The following is a 20,936-nucleotide window of genomic DNA, read 5'->3' as shown; positions in this document are numbered from 1 at the left end:
CGTCCCATTATATAGGGAGAATTTCTACATGTCAAAGGTATACTTTGATTTGATTGAATTCTATCTATGGAATGGATCACTAATTTCTTGCTTGTTACATACAAAAGAAATAAAGACACAACATGATGAAACAACACTATTGCTATACCATCCCTGAGAAAATTCAAGAGTAGATTTTGTACAGAAAGTTAGAGACAAATTATTAATCTAATCGTGATGAATGAAGATACATACTTATCTGAGAGAAAATGGACAGATTTTGTTGTCTGAAGCAGCTGTATTTTAACTTTATAATATGCATATATATATGTGTGTGTGTGAGTCATGAGGTGGGAGAGAGGAGCCTGTGGATTAATTTCCACCTCACACAAAAGATTATCATGCTACACTTTTTTCACTATTTAATTAATGCATATCACAGGTTAGCACCACCACCTTCTTTTTCATGACTGCTGTAATTGACCAACGCTCGAGAGATCTAAACTCTTTTTTTTGAACTTTGAATCTTGAAAATGGAGATTGGTTTGGATCTTGAATTTGCTTCTAAGCTCCCCTACCTATATGTATAAAATCAAATCTTAATTTAGAGCACACTCACACATACAGAATTATTTGACTAAACATAATTATTTGTTAAAATGGAGTAAATGATAGTAGTACCAATGTGTATGTTTCATGGAGTTGTATTTTATGGAGTATGTAATTAAGAGAGTTTTTGTTGCTTTCTATATAATTTGGTGAATATTAATACAAAATTAATATTTTGTCTAGTGGAGTAGTAAATACCAAAAAGCTGTGGGTTCAAAACTCAACTATGTGAATATTTATTATAAAAATTAAAATTTCAGGTGAATATTTTATTTTTAAAGAATCTCGTATTTAATTCCTTGAAAATATAATTTACTTAAATTTCGTACTAAATAAATTTAAATAGTAGAGTAGTGAATATAATATAAAAATGTAGGATCCATAGTTAAGGAAATGAATGATGGATTGTGTGTGTTGTTCATTAGGGAATAGTTAAGGAAATGAATGATGGATTGTGCGTGTTGTTCATTAGAGCAACGGTAATGAGTGGGCGCTGCGCTATTGAGAGGTGTTCAGGGTGATGCGCGCCCGTTGTAGGGGGCGTCAGGCGGAGTGATGGATACGGGAGATGGCACCGAGTGGGGCTGGAGCCTGGAGGCGCGGGACGGAGCGTGCCACTCATTGCGGAAGCAATCTCACATTCCAATAATTTTTTTATATAAATTCGAATTTTTATTATAAAGAATTTGTTTTTATCTTTTTAATTGAAAATTATTTTCTTATTAAAAAATAGAAATCTATATTAGTATATACTTTTGGTGTATAGTTAATAGTAATTTTTACGAAATTTAATTAAGCAATTTTTTGTATTTGTAAATTTCAAACTCTATAAATACCAACACATTTTCACTTAATAAATTTTTTATGATTTTTAATGAATGATTTTGTTATTTATTCTGTTATTCAATTTTATAAATTAAACAGTGATTAAAAATGTAAATATAAAATTAATGGGAGATGTATGAGGAGAGGTGTGTATGGGTTGAGAGAGGTATGAATTTTAAAAACATGATTGTAGATGGACCAAGACAAAGTGCGTGCAAAGATTTTTATGCGGACGTCCGAAAAAAAAAATATGTTAATTAGCATATTAAATACCAATTATTAAGGATTAGTAGAAATGAATTGGGATTCTAATTAGAATATCGAAATTTCTAATTATACTACGCTTCAATTCAATTCAATGAATTAAATTAATTAATTAAAATAATTGTGTCTTCACATGAGTGTGGTTGGGGCATGCGCATCTCAATAATTAGAGATTAACTAAGATAGATGCACTATAATTTTGGCATTAATAATCATAACAGCAAGAATCAGAGAAAGAATAATTCACACCCTAATTTTCAACTTAAATAAGGACTACAAGATGGAAAAGAATAAATTGGACATCGCTACTTAGACAGCGCAGCTTCTAGAGTCCTGGTTTTGGCCCTCCATTAGTGTACATAATCCTTATTGAAAACCACAAATAATAAAATGGAAGAAGAAAAGCATGACAGAGAAAGAGTTGGAAACATCAGCAGCAATCGACATTGGCTACGACTTCAAGATTCTGCAGCAGACGCCACTTGCTTGAACACCTGCTGACCGGCTAGAACCCATCAACTTTCTCCATCAAAACGTAAACACAGAACGTTACCTCCAATGCTAAAGGTTTACGAGCTGTATTCAAAGGGTTGTGGAGGTGCAGGCTCTTCATCGACAGCCATTGCTGTGGCCGATCCCTGCTGTCCAGGGACTGATCCGCCAGTAGCATTAGAGGTCGCTGACGAGGGAGACTCAGTGAGAGATAATTCTTCAGGCTCATTCGGACGTAGATCTTTGAATAGCACAAATCCTGAAGGTGCTGTCTTAACTGGCACGTATCTGCTGTCTTGAAGAAATTTGATGAATTTCTCTTGTGGACGAACCACCCTTGCAGGATTGGTTAAAATTTCAAACGACGGCTCAGGTTCCGTCTTCTTCTCTGTGTTACTATCTACCTGACAAAGGAAGCAAAGAGAATCCGAGTTGAGCAAATATTCAATTAAAACCTACCGGTCAGCAAAAGCACTGAAATATTGAAATGTCGTTGTAAATTAGCAACTTAGGATCAAGAGATGTAATATCCACCCTCAAAGATATGCTTCATGAAAGACCCAGAAAAGGGAAGCAAATAAATCATAAACAAAGTGAAGGATCATGATTACAATATTTATATCCCATGGCAAGAGATAGAGATGATATGGATCAAGAGTTGGAAAGCTGGGAGTCTATAAGTCTCAAACAAGCAGTCAAAATGATTCAGGAGCATCCTCAGGATTAGGTATTGTTCCTCTAGTGATCATAGTACCAAGTACTTTCTGACCCAAATCATCCTTAGTTGACAGAAGAATCTATTGCTCTATGCGACTTTGGGCTACTAAGTAATTAATCAGACGAGCTACTAAGTAAGTTGAGAGTCCCTATAGGTTTGAGAGCAAGGAATAACCTTAAGTTTAGCATAAGGACGGTATATTAGCATAGGGACTTGTTAGAGATGTGACCTCGTAAGAGGATTATCATTTGTTTTGTTCAAGATTATATATATATATATATATATATATATTATATCTTCGGTTCTTACTTCTTACTGTTTGTTAGCCGTCTCACCTTTTTACTCTAACAAGAAAAGTATCAAAATTATAAACAATGGCATCATACAAAACATTTACCTGCATAGAATCTCCATCCTTGTCGCTTGATTTACCCTTTTCCGCACTTGTTTCTGCCTTCTCGGCCTGCTTCTCAGCTTCTTTCTTACTAGCCCTGGTTTTGGCTCTTACTGATGTTGATAAAATTGCAGTGGGCAGTTTAACAGTTGAAGCAGTGGTAGGGACAGTAGTAGGCTTAGGGTATTCAAACAATGACGGCTTCGCATGTGATAGGAAATCAAACTTGGGTATTTTCAGGTCATAGTTCAAACCAATTAAAGCAGTTGGTGAGAATGCCAAACTGATGAAGTAGATGAGTGGATACCAGTACCAGAATTGACTGAAAACAGCAAGGCCTACTACTGCAGTGATTTTATCATGTTTTGTTTTTGAAAGTAACTTGATGGTCACATTCCGTCCCCCAGCATCTAAAATCCCCGAAGCTAATATAGCACCCATCTTGCTTATCGTATCTTCATGCTTATCTTGGATTATCTTTTCCAATTGTCGCCTAAGTATTTAGCAACAGAGAGAGATGAGAAATATAAACCATAGACAAGGTGAACATAAAATTCAGATACAACACCTGAAAGCACCAACACGAGAGTCACTAGCTTCACTGATCTGAACCATCACCATTGCCATTGCAATTAGAGCACCTTGACGGACAAAGTCGACAACATCCAAGGTTAATGGCTCTAGCAATGATATGGCCTCACTAAGTCCAGTGCCCGCACAAGAAATCCCAACTGCTAGTGCAGCACCATAACGCACATGTGGATTGTAGGACTCCGATAACAGAGAGACAATGCGAGGGCACTGAATATAAAAAAAGTTAATACAATTTCAAATAAATGCAAGTTGACTTCTCAAAAATCTCAGAGTCCATCAATAGACAGCATCCAAGGACCAAAAGGGTATAAAAGGAAAACCAAATACACAACCTGTTCAGGATCAGAGTACAGCACAAATCCAAGGGCAAGAACAGCAGTCCGTCTGACATCATCGCTTACATCTGACACAGCAAAATGCAGCAACTGACGAATGGCCTTATTATTTGATGTTCCTCTGTACGCCAAGGCTAAGGCATACATGCCACCATAACGCAGTATAGGGTCTTGATCCCTTGTCATTTGCTCAATGAGTGTATCAGCTTCTTCCTCTCTTCCATAGACTGTAAGTGCTATTCCTAAGGCTAAACCCCTGTTATCACGTCACAGTCAAATATAAATATAAAAGCGAGATAAAAATGTGGTTAAAGAGTCCCTAAAACTCAGACTAATGACTCAAGTCACCTTATAATCTTTTCATGTTGGGTTTCATGTGCATATGCAAGCATTTCAGCAGCCTTCTCACTAGCTGTTCCAACCATCAGTAGACCCATACTAATCCCAGCAGCCTCACCAGCAACAGCACTGTCAGTATACAACACATTTTTTATTTCATCAAAGACGTCCTCATCAGCAGTGCCCAATGCAGCCAAACCAAGACCCAGGCAGGCACCATGCTGAATGACCTGTGCCATTTATCATATCATTAAGTTACAGTCATTGCTCGAGGGGAAAGGAGGAAAAACAGGTTTTAAGGAATGGCTGGACCTCAACATTAGAGCTCCTTAGGCTTTCCTGCAGAAAGGGTTTAATGCCTTCCCCATGGTTTGCATGAATTAGACCAAGAGCATATAATGCTCCACCTTCCGAGTATGGACTGCCACCACCACTGCCACCTTGTGGCAAGTAAGGTGCCATGAGGGATCTTCCTTGCTGTAGATGGCCCCGATGGATAACGCCAAGTCCTGCAGTTGCACTGAATTTTGCCCAATTTGTGGCCCTACTCAGCCAGTCCTGACAATTTATATACATAATGGTTGAAATTAACACCAAAACAGACGGAACAGAATCTGGTGAAAATGCTTATGTACTTACCAGATTTTCTCTCAGAAATGTGTCAACAGTTGTTCCAGCATGCATAATAGCATTAGCATGTATAGTTGCACTATGGCAGACACTATTTCTCATCTCAACAGACTGCTTTATTGTTTTGAGAATGAGGAGATCTGATCTGTAAAGATGGGAAAATAAAATCCATCAGGCCTCTTAAATTTTACTAACAAATTATGTGGACTGAATATGTTCGGACTTGATATAAGATTATAAAGATGAAAATAATAGCCTCACTTGTTATGGCTGTGTAAGAATTGCAGGGTCAACTGTATGGAAGTCTCTCCATCCAGAATTCCTCTTAGTTTTGTCAGCCTCGCCGCATAAACTGCTTCACGTGGATCAGTAGATGTTATGCTTTCATCTGCTTGATTTGCCTCTGTTATGTGAACATCCTCAGATGTGACAGCAATTTCAGTTTGTGTAGAATCTGGCTGAGCTGACTCAGACAACTGAGTAGGCTCTGAAGGCTGTGACTTGGGAGCCGGAAGCAGATCTCTCACCTTCAAAAGGAAAGCTTGATGCTCATTCTCCACAAGATCAAATGCAATTTGAAATGCCAGTAGTGCATCATCAACATTTTCTGATCTTATGAGTGCTTCAAATATGCTTGCAACACCGCTCGGCTCATCTAGAAACATTAGGCGCTGACAAATGCTCAAATAATCAGGAGATGGCAACTGCTGATATATTTTGACCAGAAGGCGGAGTATCTGTAGAGCCACATGTAAGAATACATGCATTCAGAAAAATCTCAAATATGGATCAGAATGAAATTCAATAATTTCAATCTGAAATAAATTATCGTCTCATTGTAATTTAGAGACCTAGTAAAAGTAACAAATTTTGTTCAGACACCTTAGAAATCAAGGTCTACTCCAGTCTCTGTATATAACAGAAATAGCACAAGAAAGGCAAAGCATGTACTAATACCACACTAATTTAGAAAATAGGGTTGTTCAAAACGAGAAGGCTAAATTTCTACCAAAATGAACGGGCCTACAGAATATTTTACGAAATATGCTAAAGGAGGTTACCTCACGCCTATACTCTCGCCTGTTCACAAAGGAATGACAGATATCTATGCAATAATTAATTGTCGAATGAACATTGTCACTACTTATAACTGCTTCCTCAAGCTTATCCAGTCTTCTACATTCAATTGCCATCCCTATGGTTTGTTGATATTTTCCATCTGCAGTACATCTGTAAAACATTGAGAATAGACAACAGGAATATATGTCAGGATACCACATAATTAGGTTTTCCAACAACAAGGTTATTACACATACTTATCCAGCATTCTCTCAACAATAGCTTCCATCCTATGGTCAATCAGTATAGATTCATCATTTGTCTCAGCTGCTTTTGTCTTCAGATTTGCATATTCGTCTATTGCTTTAGCTGAGTGAGACAATAATAGAGCATAACTATTATAAACAATAAAGCATTAAAGGACATCCATATGAGTAGGACATCAGCACTACTTATTAGAGAAAAATGATAACAAGTGGCCACATCATCTTAATGAAAAGAGAAAGTAGTGTGAAAAAAAAATTCAAAGGGGTGGTAAGAATTCTCACCGAGTAGAGTATGAACGTAATCTGTGTCCTCAGATACATCAAAAAGAGAGCCAGCTCCCAGAGCATAGGACAATGAATCATTGAGCTCACCCAAATAATAGAAAACCTAATGATAGAACGCACAATAATTTGCAAGAGAAAGACAACGTGAAATAAACTAAGTCTGAAAGAAGCTAAATACTTTTCATATAGTTGATACCAGATATATGCATAATTATGATTTATGAATAGATACTATAAAAAATTAGATCTTATGCTTCCCTTCTTCACAAAGTATAAAGTAAGCAAAGGAAATATGATAGCATGGTGCCCTTTCATGCAACTTCTTCAGGACCTAGCAGCAGCAGTTGCAGCATTCTTTATGATACTTGGAATATACTTATATCCAGATAGCAAGATATGTCTTGTAATGTAAATTTCTTTATAACCCAAAAAGAATACATAAGAGTTCTGTTATACTAAATAATCTTACTTAACAATAGCAACACTTCCGTAATCCAAAATCACAAGAGTTAGAACACAGGCTCTCACTCTTATCTCTCACAAGCATAACTGACCCATGAATCTGTTTTACAACTACTTATTCCATAATATAATAAACTTTATGTGAATCTAATACAGCATATCCTATGTGAACCTGATGTGGATATGGATCAATATTCCTACTGGTATCACCAGTGATTATGTCCTTATATGAGTTTTTCCCCAAACTTCTGAGTAAAAACTGCAACTTTTTTAGTTGATTCAACCAACGTTTACATGACATATTTTTGTCTCTGTACTCAATATGAGACAATGAATTACAAATCAATGACTAAAACTAAGACAATTTTACAAAGAAAGAGAAAAGGCATGTGAGACAAATCTATTTTCATTTAAAAGCACGATACTTATAGTTTTTAAGAAATTAGATATCCAAGAGAATATTTCATGACTCGTCTGCAGAATACTGGAAAAATTACATGACACGGATATGCTGATGGACCAACCAACTACACAGCCATGAGCCAACTAAAATATGCATGCAGAAGAAGAAAATTCAACCTTTGAAACCAACAAGGCAGCTAGCTGTCTGTGTTCAAACCCTTCATCTTCGTACAAACTTTCTCTGCAACCAAAAGCAAAAGGAGAGGATTTAATTACCGTGAAAAAAAAACAGTTTAAAAATGACTCAATATGAGAGAAATTGCTCATAGAAAGGTTGGTAACATATACTATAAAAAGCTCATTACCATGTAGCAGTCATCAAAATCAAGAGAGATATCACATGAAATCACAATATGGAAAGTTAATATTGCAGAGAGCACAAATAGCCAAAAAGAACTGGAGAGCACAATCAATGCATTAACAAGTCAGAAAGGGCAAGCTGATAACTTTAAGCTATAACTCAACCAACGGTATAAAGTTTTCCAGAACTAACAAAGTAGTTCACCCAACTTATATGCATAATTCATGCAGCGTCTAGTGAAAAATGCCCAAACAACATATCCTACATAATAATCATGATGAAACACAAGAAGCAGAAACGTATAATACAAACATTCAATAATCTAAAACTGAATGCCATAGTCCAAACAATACCAAGCTCTTAGCTTTGTTCACCTGATTATGCTCTAAAACAATAGCTACTAACAAACAAGAACAACCCCAATTTTCTCACCACTTGGTGGCATCAACACTAAAGAACTCAAATTTCCGTAAATAACCACAATGCTACCCCACTTCAATCCAATTGAACCACAAACTCCACCATTCCCTCAATAGAAACAACACCAAGAATCCACAATTTGACAACATGAGCCCCAGTCATAGTAATGCACGAAATTCCAGTTCATAATTAAACTAATTAAATAAAAAACTGACTAAAAGAAGGCTTACATAATCGGGACAGCAGTGGAGATTTCAGGCCAGAAGTAGTCGACAAAGGTGTTGAGATGGGAGAGTGCGTGGAACTTGAGAGCCGGGTGAGACTCATTCAGCATAGCCAGAAGCGCGCCCGCCGAACTCACCAACGTCGCCGCCGATGCCGATGCCGATGCCGATGCCGATGCCGATGCTGATGCCGATTCAGCCATTCTATAACCCAAAAATGTAGGCTTTCGATCTAATGAGATTTGAGGTTAGGGTTTATACTGAATTGTAGAAGGATTATGAGAAGAAGAAGTTCAGTCTGCGCCTAAAAAATTTGATTTGCTTTCAAGTTTTATTTATTTGATGTTTTTATAGTGGTTTCTTGAGGGATGGGCAAAGTACCTATCGGATTTATAGCGTAACAATTAGATTTGATTTCTTTTACTAATATCTTTAATTAATTATTCCGATTTTCCTAGTGGATTGAATATTCATTACATACACAATATTTATATTTGAAATTTAATCAGACACCTAGTTGTGGCCTTCAAAATTAATTTTTTAATTGATATCCCTCAAAATATTTCACACTTTCCATTCTATTATTTTGAAAAAGATAATATTTTTTTAATTTTTTAAAAAGTAAATTATCAGGAATACATTTAACTTTTTTACAATTTATATTAATATAGTCAAATATCTTTTCTTTTTTACTTAAAACAAATCAATATATAGTACTATCTCCTAAATTTTCGTAGCATATAAACTAGCACGAAATCCTCGCATAGTGGACTAAACTAACAAATAATCACTCAAATTTTTGTGTTAAAATCAATAACGCCCAACTATTCAAGCGAAAATAAAATTAAACGTCACCAAATTCTTCTTAGCAAAAAATCTTGTCTGTATTAATTCTCTCTGCGTAAAGTATCGTGGTCTCATCTGTGAGCATCGCAGAAAATTTCCCACCTTTATATGGTATATTATGATCAATACATATTATAAGTAGCAAGCACATTAACACCGGCCGTTCCTAGCCTAGTTGGTGAGGCATTGAGTAACCTCTAGGTTGGGGGTTCGATTGCTGGTATGAGGAGAGAGAAAGAGAAGAAAGTGAAGGTATTCTAAAATACCTCTTTTATATTTTCATCTATTTTCTTTTACTGCTTATATTTACTTTTATATAGTGCTAAAGCGAACAAATTTAACTTATTTCTATTTCTTTACTGAATTTGATTGATTCATGGTATAGTTATAATTTTTTTTCTTTTAAAATTCCTTAATTGATTTTTTTTAAATTTAATAATAACTTTTTATTTGTCAATTACGTAACATCGATGTATAGAGTTGATTGTTGAATAGTGTTCGCCTCCAACACTGTACAAAAAACTTGGTTTATGAGAGCATTATTCATATAAAAATCTCTCTGAACCAATTCAAATTACAAGAGTTTTTTAAAGACTATAAAATACGACACAATAAATTAATGTTCTTCCTGTATAGTATATTCTTAATGCTCGTGTTTGAGTCTCTAATAAAAAAATGGTGGATTAGGCCATGATATCGTACCTCGCTCAATTGGTAACATCATAATCATATGCCCAATATATTGAAATCATAAATAATAAACCTAGAAACTATAGTTATCATTTTCTTGAAAAAGAGTTACGCCTTTTTGCGTAGAGCTATTTTATCTTTAGTGTCCATATGTGTATATATTTGGATTATTTGTCTTTAATTACACGACATATAATTATATTATGATCAAATTTTGATTGATATATAATTATTAATTATGATAAATTTTTAATTAGAGCTTTTATCTAAAATTCATATACAGTATGTTGTTTTGTTCTTAACATGTGGTGTTGCCCGGTTGACACGTTAGGACTACATAAAATAGTTTAATTCTATTGATATTGCTCGGTAATGAGAAAATTCATTAAAACACTAAACTTTTAATTGTATTTGAATTTTAAATTAATTTGAAAAATATCAGAAAATCCTAGCTAAAGTCTGTAACTTTATAGATAAATTTATAATTTATAATTTTATGGAAATCCTAAGAGGACTTACTGTATGAAATTATACATATATACAAATTATATTTTTTTATTAACTGAATTATTTTTTAAAGAAATATACTCTCTCCGTTCCCAGAGAGTACGAACTTTGAGTTCAACACGAGTTTTAATGCATTATTGATAAAGTAAGAGAGAGAAATAGATAAAGTTTTTTAAGTATTGTTGGTGGAGAATGAGTCTCACCTCATTAGAGAGAAGAGATTTGTCAAAATTGGAATTTTCATACTCTTAGGGGACGGACAAAAAAAAAAGAAATAGTCCATACCTTTTAGGGATGAAGGGAGTATAAAATTTTAAATTTTAAAGATTTATAAAGATATCTAAGGAGGGGAGCATTAGGGTGACACCATATTTAGAGTGACACCATAACACTAATCATAGCCCTTAAAGATGGCGCCTAGGATTGAATTGATGAAATAGAGTTCGAATTGCAGTTTTATGTGTTGAATATTGCAAGCGTGAGTATTTTAGTCAATTCCAAAAAAAATTAAATCAAATACAATAAAGTAATATGTAAATTGCAAATACTACATGGTAACACTACAATATTCATAAACTAACACTACAATCTAGTAAGCTAAAAAACTATTACGAATGTTGTAGGCGCGTAACACTGCAATATTCATAGAGTAACACTATAAGGGCTCGTCTGGTAGGGTTGTATATAATTAACAAGGATGTATGGTTAGTGGGCTTTCATGACTTAATGGGTATAAACTTGGGCTGTTTGGTTCAACCCATGCAAAGTGTTAACTCCATTTCCATTGTTTGGTTTAAATGGTGTAGGCCTGAAACGCAAAAGCCCATGACTAAAATACCCTCGTCATTTTCAAATTAAGATATCCCCTCCTCCCTCCAATTAATCATCCCTCCAATTAATCATCATCAATTTATTGAAAATGTAAAATACCTAAAGTGTTAATCTATCACATAGTATTTGATCCCGTCGAGTATCTCATGTTTTACAACATGGTTCTTATCCATGTTATATGCTATATCATTAAATTATCTTTCAATTGTACATGCAAAAAACAATGAAATAGGAGTTGGTCTTCATATAGTATTGACAAATCCGAATGACTCGCGCTTAATCATTAAAATATGAAACTCAAACACAACACACTCCAAGTAGCAGCAAATCAAAATTAGTCACGCTGAACATCGTCATTCCTTACACATCAAAAACAGCCACAACATATGACAAAACGACAGTACAAACAGGGGGGTTAGATCACAAAGAACATAGCTTCCAACGGATCCTAAACGGCGTCCCGCCAAACAGCAGCTTCGGGAAATAACCACTATTGGTTCTCCCACATGTAGTTCGCCAAATCTACACGCTTCTGATTCCAACCGGGTGAAGCTTCGATTGTGTCCACGAATTGGACTTCTGCAGCTGGTTCTACCTCCATGTATGTGGCCTCAGCAGCGCCATCATCGCCTCTCTCGTCTAGCTCAGCTTCAACCGGATCCACTCCCATCATCGCCTCTCTCGTTACGCTTTTTTTGCCTGGCGTCGGTCATTCTGTAAAAAATGGAAACATCTAACGGGAAGCATTATTAGATAGAAGACAACAGCTAGCATCAAGCTGCAAAGTAAGCTACATTCCAACTACAACAAAAAATGAGAGCTGAAGCAAGATGGTAGTTTCTTGATGCATAATTGGGAAGGTAGTGTGTGTACATAATGTGAACTGAACAGTATGGAAGCATTACTCTATTCACAAATGAAAATCAAAGACCACAAACATCAATGTTCATAGAAACAGAGTTCAGAATCGAACCGAAACTCATATTTAAGCAGATGCCCCTACCGGGTAGAAATTGTCCCACAAATAATTCAGCATCTTCACCAGATTGCCACCAATTTCAAATTTGCACAAAAATCACGACTCAAGTTAGCAGGACAACCATCTCAAACAAAGCAAAATTTTCACAAAATTATTTCCACCAAGTCACCCAACTCAATCACAGCACGAGACGACGAAATCGGAGTTTGTAAACCACAATACGAAACAAGAATCGAACAGCAACCCATAAAATGCCGAAAATCGATCCATAAACCCCTCTGAAATTGACAATTAAAAAAAAATGGAGAATTGAAGCGGAGTTTACCCGGAATTTGGTCAGCCGATCGACGAAAAATTGAACCTCCAACGGTAAGATTTTGAAGATTTGGGAGGGCAATTTCGAACAAGTGCTACGTTTACAGCCAAATCCGGAAAAGGCCGGCACTTATACCACCTCCACACCCTGGTGGAGTTGACACACAAATGCTGATAGTTGTAGATGTAGGTGGGAAACCCGCTTGGAGTATACCGGGTCGCTCGGAAAGTGGAGTTGCTACCAAACGCCGGAAACAAAGTGAGGAGAAGGGTGTTTCGGAGTGTTTCAAGCGTACCAGACAAGCCCTAATATGCATATAGTAACACTGCAATATGGTAACAAACTAAAAATAGAGAGTGCCGACTTTCCCCTTCAGTGTTTTTTATGTTCCAATTTAACTAAAATGGGTTGTCACATGGCAATTTGAGAATCACACATTCTTCAGATCTACAGTCTAAAATGGTGATATTGTGTTACAATAACGTGAGTTGTCATATTAATACGACTCTTCTAAGGATTTTCAATTGTAAAATGACATGTGATGATATTAAAATTTTAAAAATGTACTTCCTTCGCCCCTTTGTAGTAGATGCGTTTTTTTCGGTATGAGATTTAAGAAAAGTTGTATTAAGTGAGTTAAGTAAATGAATAATAAAACATGAAAGGAAAAGGTAGAAAGATGAATAGAGAATAAAGTAAGAGAGAAGAAATGTTGTTGTTTTTTTGCCAAAAAAGGAAACAACTCAACTACAGTGGGACAACCCAAAAGGAAATACGACTCAGCTACAGAGGGACGGAGGAAGTATAATATTACTAAATAATAAAAAACCGAGTTCATTAATTAGCTACGTTGTGTTGCAACATTATTGAAATATAACCAGTCAACCACTTTTACATTGGTCATTTCACTTTTACACTTGTCCATTATAGTTCTAGTTTAGTTTTGATAGCATGGAGATACCTGACTTGTTGGACCTCTAGTATATTTGTTCTTGTTCTTCTTTTGGATCCTAGTCACTTTTCGGCTTGGATCATGTTTTGGAACAATATATTTTGGTTCTATTCACCGGTTGGGGGTCTTCCTAAACCCCTACCCACACTGGGTGGCTTTGATTAAAAAAAAACTGATCCCGTTCTTCCAATCCGTCGTCCTCCCAAAGGACTGCAACGGCGTGTAAAAATACTACATCGAGACATCCAAGCAAGTCAAGGTGTAGATGACTACTTCATAAAGCTGGCAGAAACCACCGGCCGCTTCCCCAATGGCACATCCAAGTAGAAAAAGAAAGTTTAATTCATCCTTAATAATTTAATAGCCTGGCACCAGAATACCCCTCTTTGTTCAAGTTGATGTAGAGAAATTAAACGTACTCTTTTCCCAGGACTTTTACTTGCATTTTTCTATTAAATTAATTTTTATTTTCCTTCTCAATAACTGTAACAGGAGAACAAACAACTCAATTCAACAATCATATTAAAAATTTGATGATATCAGTTCCATACATTTAATGAGATAGACATTCAACTACTAGACTAGAATTCTATGATTTCAGACATTCTATGATTTCGGATCAATACATTCAACGAGATAGACATTCAACTACCAGACATTCTATGATTTCAGATTAACAAAATACTACTCACATTCTTAAAAACAAATGAAATACACTTCACCAAAATATTGAAAGGATCTACTTACTTTACCAAAATGATCTACTCACTTCAACTCCTGCTGCTCTCACTTGTTCCTCCCTTTTGAGTTTTTCTGGACTTGTTCCAAGTGGAAGAGGACCTCATTTCAGAATCAAATGAATGATACAGATCCGTAATCGAATCAGAGGCTCGGCGACGGCAAGCGCAGGAGGAGGCACAGCGACGGCGACCACAACGCAGTCTTAAGATAGTGATAGAGAGATGAGAGATTAGTGATAGAGAACATACCAGTAAAATGCTTATGATTTGTATTTCTTGTTTGTTATTGTAGTGCTCATCACCTTAGTATTTATATTGATATTTGAGACTCTTCAAATACAACCAGGATTAAGACTCTACAACAATAAATGTGTTCTAGGAACTCCAATACAATAAATGGTGGGTGGCTGATTTATTACTTGCTTTAACACTCATGAAGCTCGAGTGCAAGAGGAGGCGCGGTGTCGGTGACCGCGAGTGCAGGAGGAGGCGCGACGACGACTATCGCGACCGCAGGAGGCGTGGCATCAGTAGAGCGGTGAGGCTGGAGAGAGAATGATTTTGCGCCACGAAGAAGAGGTGTGTTTTGAGCTGTGAAAATGAGTCTTTTATATATATATATAGAAAGAGAGTATGTGTGTGTACAAAGGTAAGAGTTTTGCAAGCATTATGAGTTAAGAGAGGAATTAACTATTTTGTTTTCTGAATAATTTCTTACACGTGGCATTCTTCCACACTATTCTCTCTCTTACTTTACTTTCCCTCCGCTTTAACTATTTATTATGAAAACATGTGCGAAAAACGAAATGAGTTATCTTAACTGGAATAGAGGAAGTAGTTGAGACAATTTTTCGGCACGATTTAGTGTGTTAAATAAATAGATAAAATGTAAGAGAGAGAAAAAAAGTAGAGATAATAGAGTAGAAAACGAATAAAGTAAGAGTGAGAAAAAGTGTTACCATATATAGACTTGACTCAACTATGAAGGAACTTCCCAAAATGAAAAAATGACTCAACTATGAGTAGGGTTGGGTAGGTACGGTATACCTTATCGAAACCACCATATCGTATACCTTACCGTAAATCCGGTATGCTAAAAAATCATACATTTACCTTACCAAAATTTTCGGTATACCGAACTTCGTTATGGTGAATTTCCATACCGATACCGTACTTCATTTTTGGTACATCATACCGAAGTTTGGTATACCGTAGTTTTGTGGTAGATCATATTCTTCCAATCCGTCGTCCTCCCAAAGGATTGCAACACCGTGCAGAGTTACTACATCGAGATATCTAAGCAAGTCAAGGTGTAGACGACTACTTCATAAAGCTGGCAGAAACCACCGGCCGTGGCACATCTAAGTAGAAAAGGAAGTTTGATTCATCCTTAATAATTTAATAGTCTGGCACCGGAATAGTCCACTTTGTTCAAGTTGATGTTGAGAAATTAAACAAGTCTTCCATTCCCAATATTTTTTACTTGCATTTTTCTATTAAATTAATTTTCCTTTTCCTTCTCAATAACAATAACAGGAGAATAATCCACTCAATTCAACAAACAGATACTCAAATCATATTAAAAATTCAATGATATCAGTTCCATACATTTAATGAGATGAACATTCAATTACTAAACATTCTATAATTTCAGACATTCTATGATTTTGGATCCATACATTCAGCGAGATAGACATTCAACTACCAGACATTCTATGATTTCAGATTAACAAAATACTACTCACATTCTTAAAAACAAACGAAATACACTTCACCAAAATATTGAAAGGATCTACTTACTTTACCAAAATGATCTACTCACTTCAACTCATGCTGCTCTCACTTGTTCCTCCCTTTTGTGTTTTTCTGGACTTGTTCCAAGCAGAAGAGGACCTCATTTCAGAACCAGATGAGTGATACAGATTTGTAATCGAATCAGAGGCTCGGCGACGACGACAACACAGTCTTAAGATGGTAATAGAGAGAGGAGAGATTAGTGATAGAGAACATACCGGTAAAATGCCTTTGCTTTTGTATTTCTTGTGTGTTATTGTAGTGCTCATCACCTTAGTATTTATATTGATATTTGGGACTCTTCAAATACAACTATAAATGAGGATTGAGACTCTACAACAATAAATGTGTTCTGGGAACTCCAATATAATAAATGGTGGGCGGTTGATTTATTACTTGCTTTAACACGCAGGAGACTCGAGTGCAGGAGGAGACGCGATGTCGGCGACCGCGAGCAAGAGGCGTGAGTGCAGGAGGAGGCGCGGCGACGACGACCGCGAGAGCAGGGGATCTGCGGTGACCGCGACCGCAGGAGGCGTGGCATTGGTGGAGAAGCTAGTGAGAGAATGATTTTGCGCCATGAGAAAGAGGTGTGTTTTGAGCTGTGAAAATGAATCTTTTATATATATATAGAGAGAGAGTGTGTGTGTACAAAGGTGAGAGTTTTGCATGCATTATGAGTTATGAGCGGAATTAACTATTTTGTTTTCTGAATAATTTCTTATACGTGGCAGTTGTCCATTATCCAAGAGTCTAGTGAATAATTTTCGAATTCCAAAACTTTTTGTTGGACATCTTTGTACTCTAGTCGTCCCAAGAAAGATGACCCTTTCTTGGACGGCATATGAATTTATGCAACTTTATTTTATGCGTGAAGTGAAGAGAGTTAAGTAAGAAAGGAAATAAAAAAGAGAGAAAGACGTTTCCATTTTTAGGAATGAGTCATCTTGGTTGGACAAACTAAAAAGGAAAGTGAGTCATTTTCAATGGGATAGAGGGAGTATAAATAAATAGATAAAAAAGTAAGAGAGAAAAAAAGTAGAGAGAATAGAGTAGAGAGTGAATAAAGTAGAGAGAATAAAGTAAGAGAGAAAAAAAGTAGAGAGAATAGAGTAGAAAGTGAATAAAGTAGAGAAAATAAAGTAAGAGAGAGTAAGTAAGAGTGAGAAAAAGTGTTACCATATATAGACTTGACTCAACTATGAAGGAACTTTACGAAATGGAAAAATGACTCAACTATGAGTAGGGGTGGGTAGGTATGGTATACCTTATCGAAACAACCATACCGTATACCTTACCGTAAATTTGGTATGCTAAAAAATCATATATTTACCTTACCAAAATTTTCGGTATACCGAACTTCGGTAAAGTGAATTTTCATACTGATACCGTACTTCATTTTTGGTATATCGTACCGAAGTTCGGTATACCATAGTTTTGTGGCATCCCTTACTTACAATATCAAAGAAAGTATTATTTATATTTTATAATTTAAAAAATATATTAAATATATTTTATTCATAATTATATTTATATTTATAATAGATTTTAGAGTATAATTTTAAATTATATAAAATATATTATATATATTTATATTTTACGGTATATACCGAATTTTGGTATGCAATGTTATACCGCGGTATATGAAAATTCATACTGTTACCTTACCGAAAGATAGGTATCATACCGTACCAAAAATCACGGTACACCAAAAACTCGGCCGGTATTTTTTTGATACGATAAGGTCGGTATTTCGGTACTTTTCCCAGTCTTAACTATGAGGGAATGGATAGAGTACCATTTTATTTACAACTTACTGAGTTCCATTATAATTAATAAGTTAATATTTCATTGACTATTTTACTATCAATACTACCTCACGTCACACTTTAGGAGTCTCATTTGAGTTCGGCACTAGTTTTAAGAAATGTTAAGGAAAGTTGGTAAAAAAAGATAGTGGAATGTGAGTCCTACTTTTTATACTCCCTCTGTCCCACTTTAGGAGTCTCATTTGAGTTCGACACGAGTTTTAAGAAATGCAAAGGAAAGTGGGTGATAATAGATATTGGAATGTGGGTCCTAACAATATACTATTAGTTTTATAATAAAATGTGAGTGGAAAAATGTTAGTGGAACTTGGGGCCTATTACCATTTATAGAATATTACAACCGGGACTCCTAAAGTGGGACACCAAATATTCAACCGGGATTCCTAAAGTGGGACATAAAGAGTATTAGTTATATGAAAATTTACACCGTTACTCGGTAAGGTATCATACCGTACGAAAAATCACGGGATACCGAAAATTTAGTCGGTATATTTTTGGTACGATAAGGTCGGCATTTCAGTATTTTGATATTTTTTCCCAGCACTACTATGAGGGAATGGGTGGAGTATCATTTTATTTACAACTTATTGAGTTCCATTATAACTAATAATTTAATATTTCATTGACTGTATTAACTATTAATACTCCCCCATGTCTCACTCTAGGAGTCTCATTTGAGTTCGACACGTGTTTTAAGAAATGTAAAGAAAAGTTGGTGAAAAAAGACGTATTAGTTTTATAATAAAATGTAAGTGGACAAAAAATTAATGGAATGTGAAGCCTATGACCATTTATGAAATATTTCAATTGGGACGCCTAAAGTGGAACGTCCAAAAATAGCATGTGATGATATTATAATTTTGAAAAATGTATAATATTGTATAAAAACAAATCGAGTTCATTAATTAGTTACGTTGCGGTTACAACATTATTCAAACTAGTATCATGCTTGTGCTATGCACAGATTAATATTAACAATGAACAACATTAGTAACAATTTTAGTTATATGAGAATCAAAAATATATACGGATCAACATTGAAGAAAATAAATTTGAAATAAATCACATAATATAATGTTTAAACATTAAATCATGGAGTAGGAAGATAAAAATCTATCACAATAAAGAATTAAATAACTAAAACCTTCAATTCTTCACAATTCATCACTCTTCAACGGAACTTGTGTGTAAAATAACTCGTTTGTCATCTTTAAAGCCGTCCGCCTCACCTAAAACTACAATAAAATAAGGAACAAAATCAATTTGCAATGCACAAAATCAATAACCAATATGTATTAAAACGATCATCCGTAGAGCAAAGCATAAGATGAGACCCATGAAAGTACATAATCGAACAATTCACCCCGTATACCTTTGAGTCAATGAGATCAGCAGTCTTCTTGAAGAAGTATGCAGATGTAATAACTACTGGAGTAGTGATTGCATCAGTAACAATCACATGAACGGATCAGTAAATCCACATTAATTAGAAGAATAGAGAAATCGCTTGTGAGTTATCCTAAAGCTGCACATTCAGAAACTTACTAATAAGTGAACAAAACCATCAATTAGCAAGGGAAAAAAATAAAAGAATATAAATTGACCATGAACGCACAAATCCGAGTTTCAGATCCGGGAAAATCACAAACCGTGCACCTAAGATGCTATAATTAGATAACAACTTTATTATAAATACATAGAAATCCAGCATCATATATTCGCATATACACCTAATCAAGCTCAGAAAACAAATAGGAAGAATAAATCTGAATCAGTACAAACATACCAGCATGAATCGCAACGCTGCCATCTGAATTTATATTTATGCTTAGGCGAATCGTCAATCTGGCTGTTTTCGCCTTCACAGCACGGATCCTTAGCATGAAGGACCCCATTCGCAGCACCGCGGCGGCCGCGGGTGCGTCAACAGCCGTAATCGCTGGGGTGGGAGCCGGCGCGCCATGGTTGTTCGACCAAGATGCCGCGACAATTTGAGCGACGCCAATGTTGCTGCAATTTCTCAATATTATTAAATGACATAATAAAACCTCTCACTCACTCCACTTAATCTCACGTAAAACTTCCCACCCCACCCACTCCACTTAATCACACATTTAATGACCTTTAAATTATTTATATTTAATTTAATATAATTTTTTAAATTAAATGACAATCTTGTAAATTTTTACAACTTTTCACTTTTATATATTGTATAGATACAACCAGTCAACCCCTATTACATTAATTAAAACTTTGGATTATAGCAATGTGATTGGGGTTATACAGAGAAGTACAGAACTATATTTTGTGTTATCTATATTTGCAATTTTACGCCACATACATACCTATTACGCTATTACCTCTGACGCTAGTATTATATATAATGGTGAAACTGAAGCTCAATAACAATAATAATTAATAAAATAACTATTACTCACATCATAATCATTAAAATTTCAAAAATTCTCTAAATAAAACCAGAATTTTGACCAAAATCTACATAAGATTCCGTAAATCTAATGTAGTCAATAACTCAAATATAGTCTCTAGATTTAGGACATCATTCCGTAAAATCTTATTCCACACATCCAACGCTACCAAAATTCATACATCTGCAGGTTTATAAATTAGTTCAAAATAATATTTGGATGCATCATAATAAACTAACAGATGGATAATTTAAGCATAAAATTGTTTATGCTAATGGTGAGTTTGGTTATGATGAGAATGAGTGAGAGTGATGCTTATAATATTTTTGGCGCCTTCAAGCGTCACGAAATTTATATTTCTAGCA

General features: G+C 35.3%; 1 protein-coding gene and 1 long non-coding RNA gene across 2 annotated transcripts; both read right to left on the bottom strand.

Annotated features, from left to right (window-relative positions):
• Positions 1-1,904: 1,904 nt before the first annotated feature.
• LOC125194163 (26S proteasome non-ATPase regulatory subunit 1 homolog A-like) lies at positions 1,905-8,983 on the bottom strand. The gene is made up of 13 exons (XM_048092230.1): positions 8,665-8,983; positions 7,831-7,894; positions 6,787-6,892; positions 6,496-6,607; positions 6,241-6,409; positions 5,441-5,916; positions 5,189-5,324; positions 4,862-5,107; positions 4,559-4,779; positions 4,208-4,466; positions 3,850-4,082; positions 3,285-3,774; positions 1,905-2,573 (listed from the first exon to the last, which is right to left on the bottom strand). Exons 1-13 carry the CDS (start codon positions 8,859-8,861, stop codon positions 2,247-2,249), a joined length of 3,036 nt encoding a protein of 1,011 aa, XP_047948187.1. The 5' UTR covers positions 8,862-8,983; the 3' UTR covers positions 1,905-2,246.
• Positions 8,984-19,189: 10,206 nt separating this feature from the next.
• LOC125192476 lies at positions 19,190-20,151 on the bottom strand. Its single transcript, XR_007171406.1, has 3 exons — positions 19,929-20,151; positions 19,515-19,667; positions 19,190-19,377 (listed from the first exon to the last, which is right to left on the bottom strand). It is a non-coding gene; the product is annotated as an uncharacterized LOC125192476 (long non-coding RNA).
• Positions 20,152-20,936: the final 785 nt, after the last annotated feature.

Source organism: Salvia hispanica, chromosome 6, assembly GCF_023119035.1.
Source record: "Salvia hispanica cultivar TCC Black 2014 chromosome 6, UniMelb_Shisp_WGS_1.0, whole genome shotgun sequence".
Classification (NCBI taxonomy): domain Eukaryota; kingdom Viridiplantae; phylum Streptophyta; class Magnoliopsida; order Lamiales; family Lamiaceae; genus Salvia; species Salvia hispanica.
The sequence above is the reverse complement of the archived record's forward strand: the minus strand, read 5'-3'. Positions and strand labels throughout refer to the sequence as shown.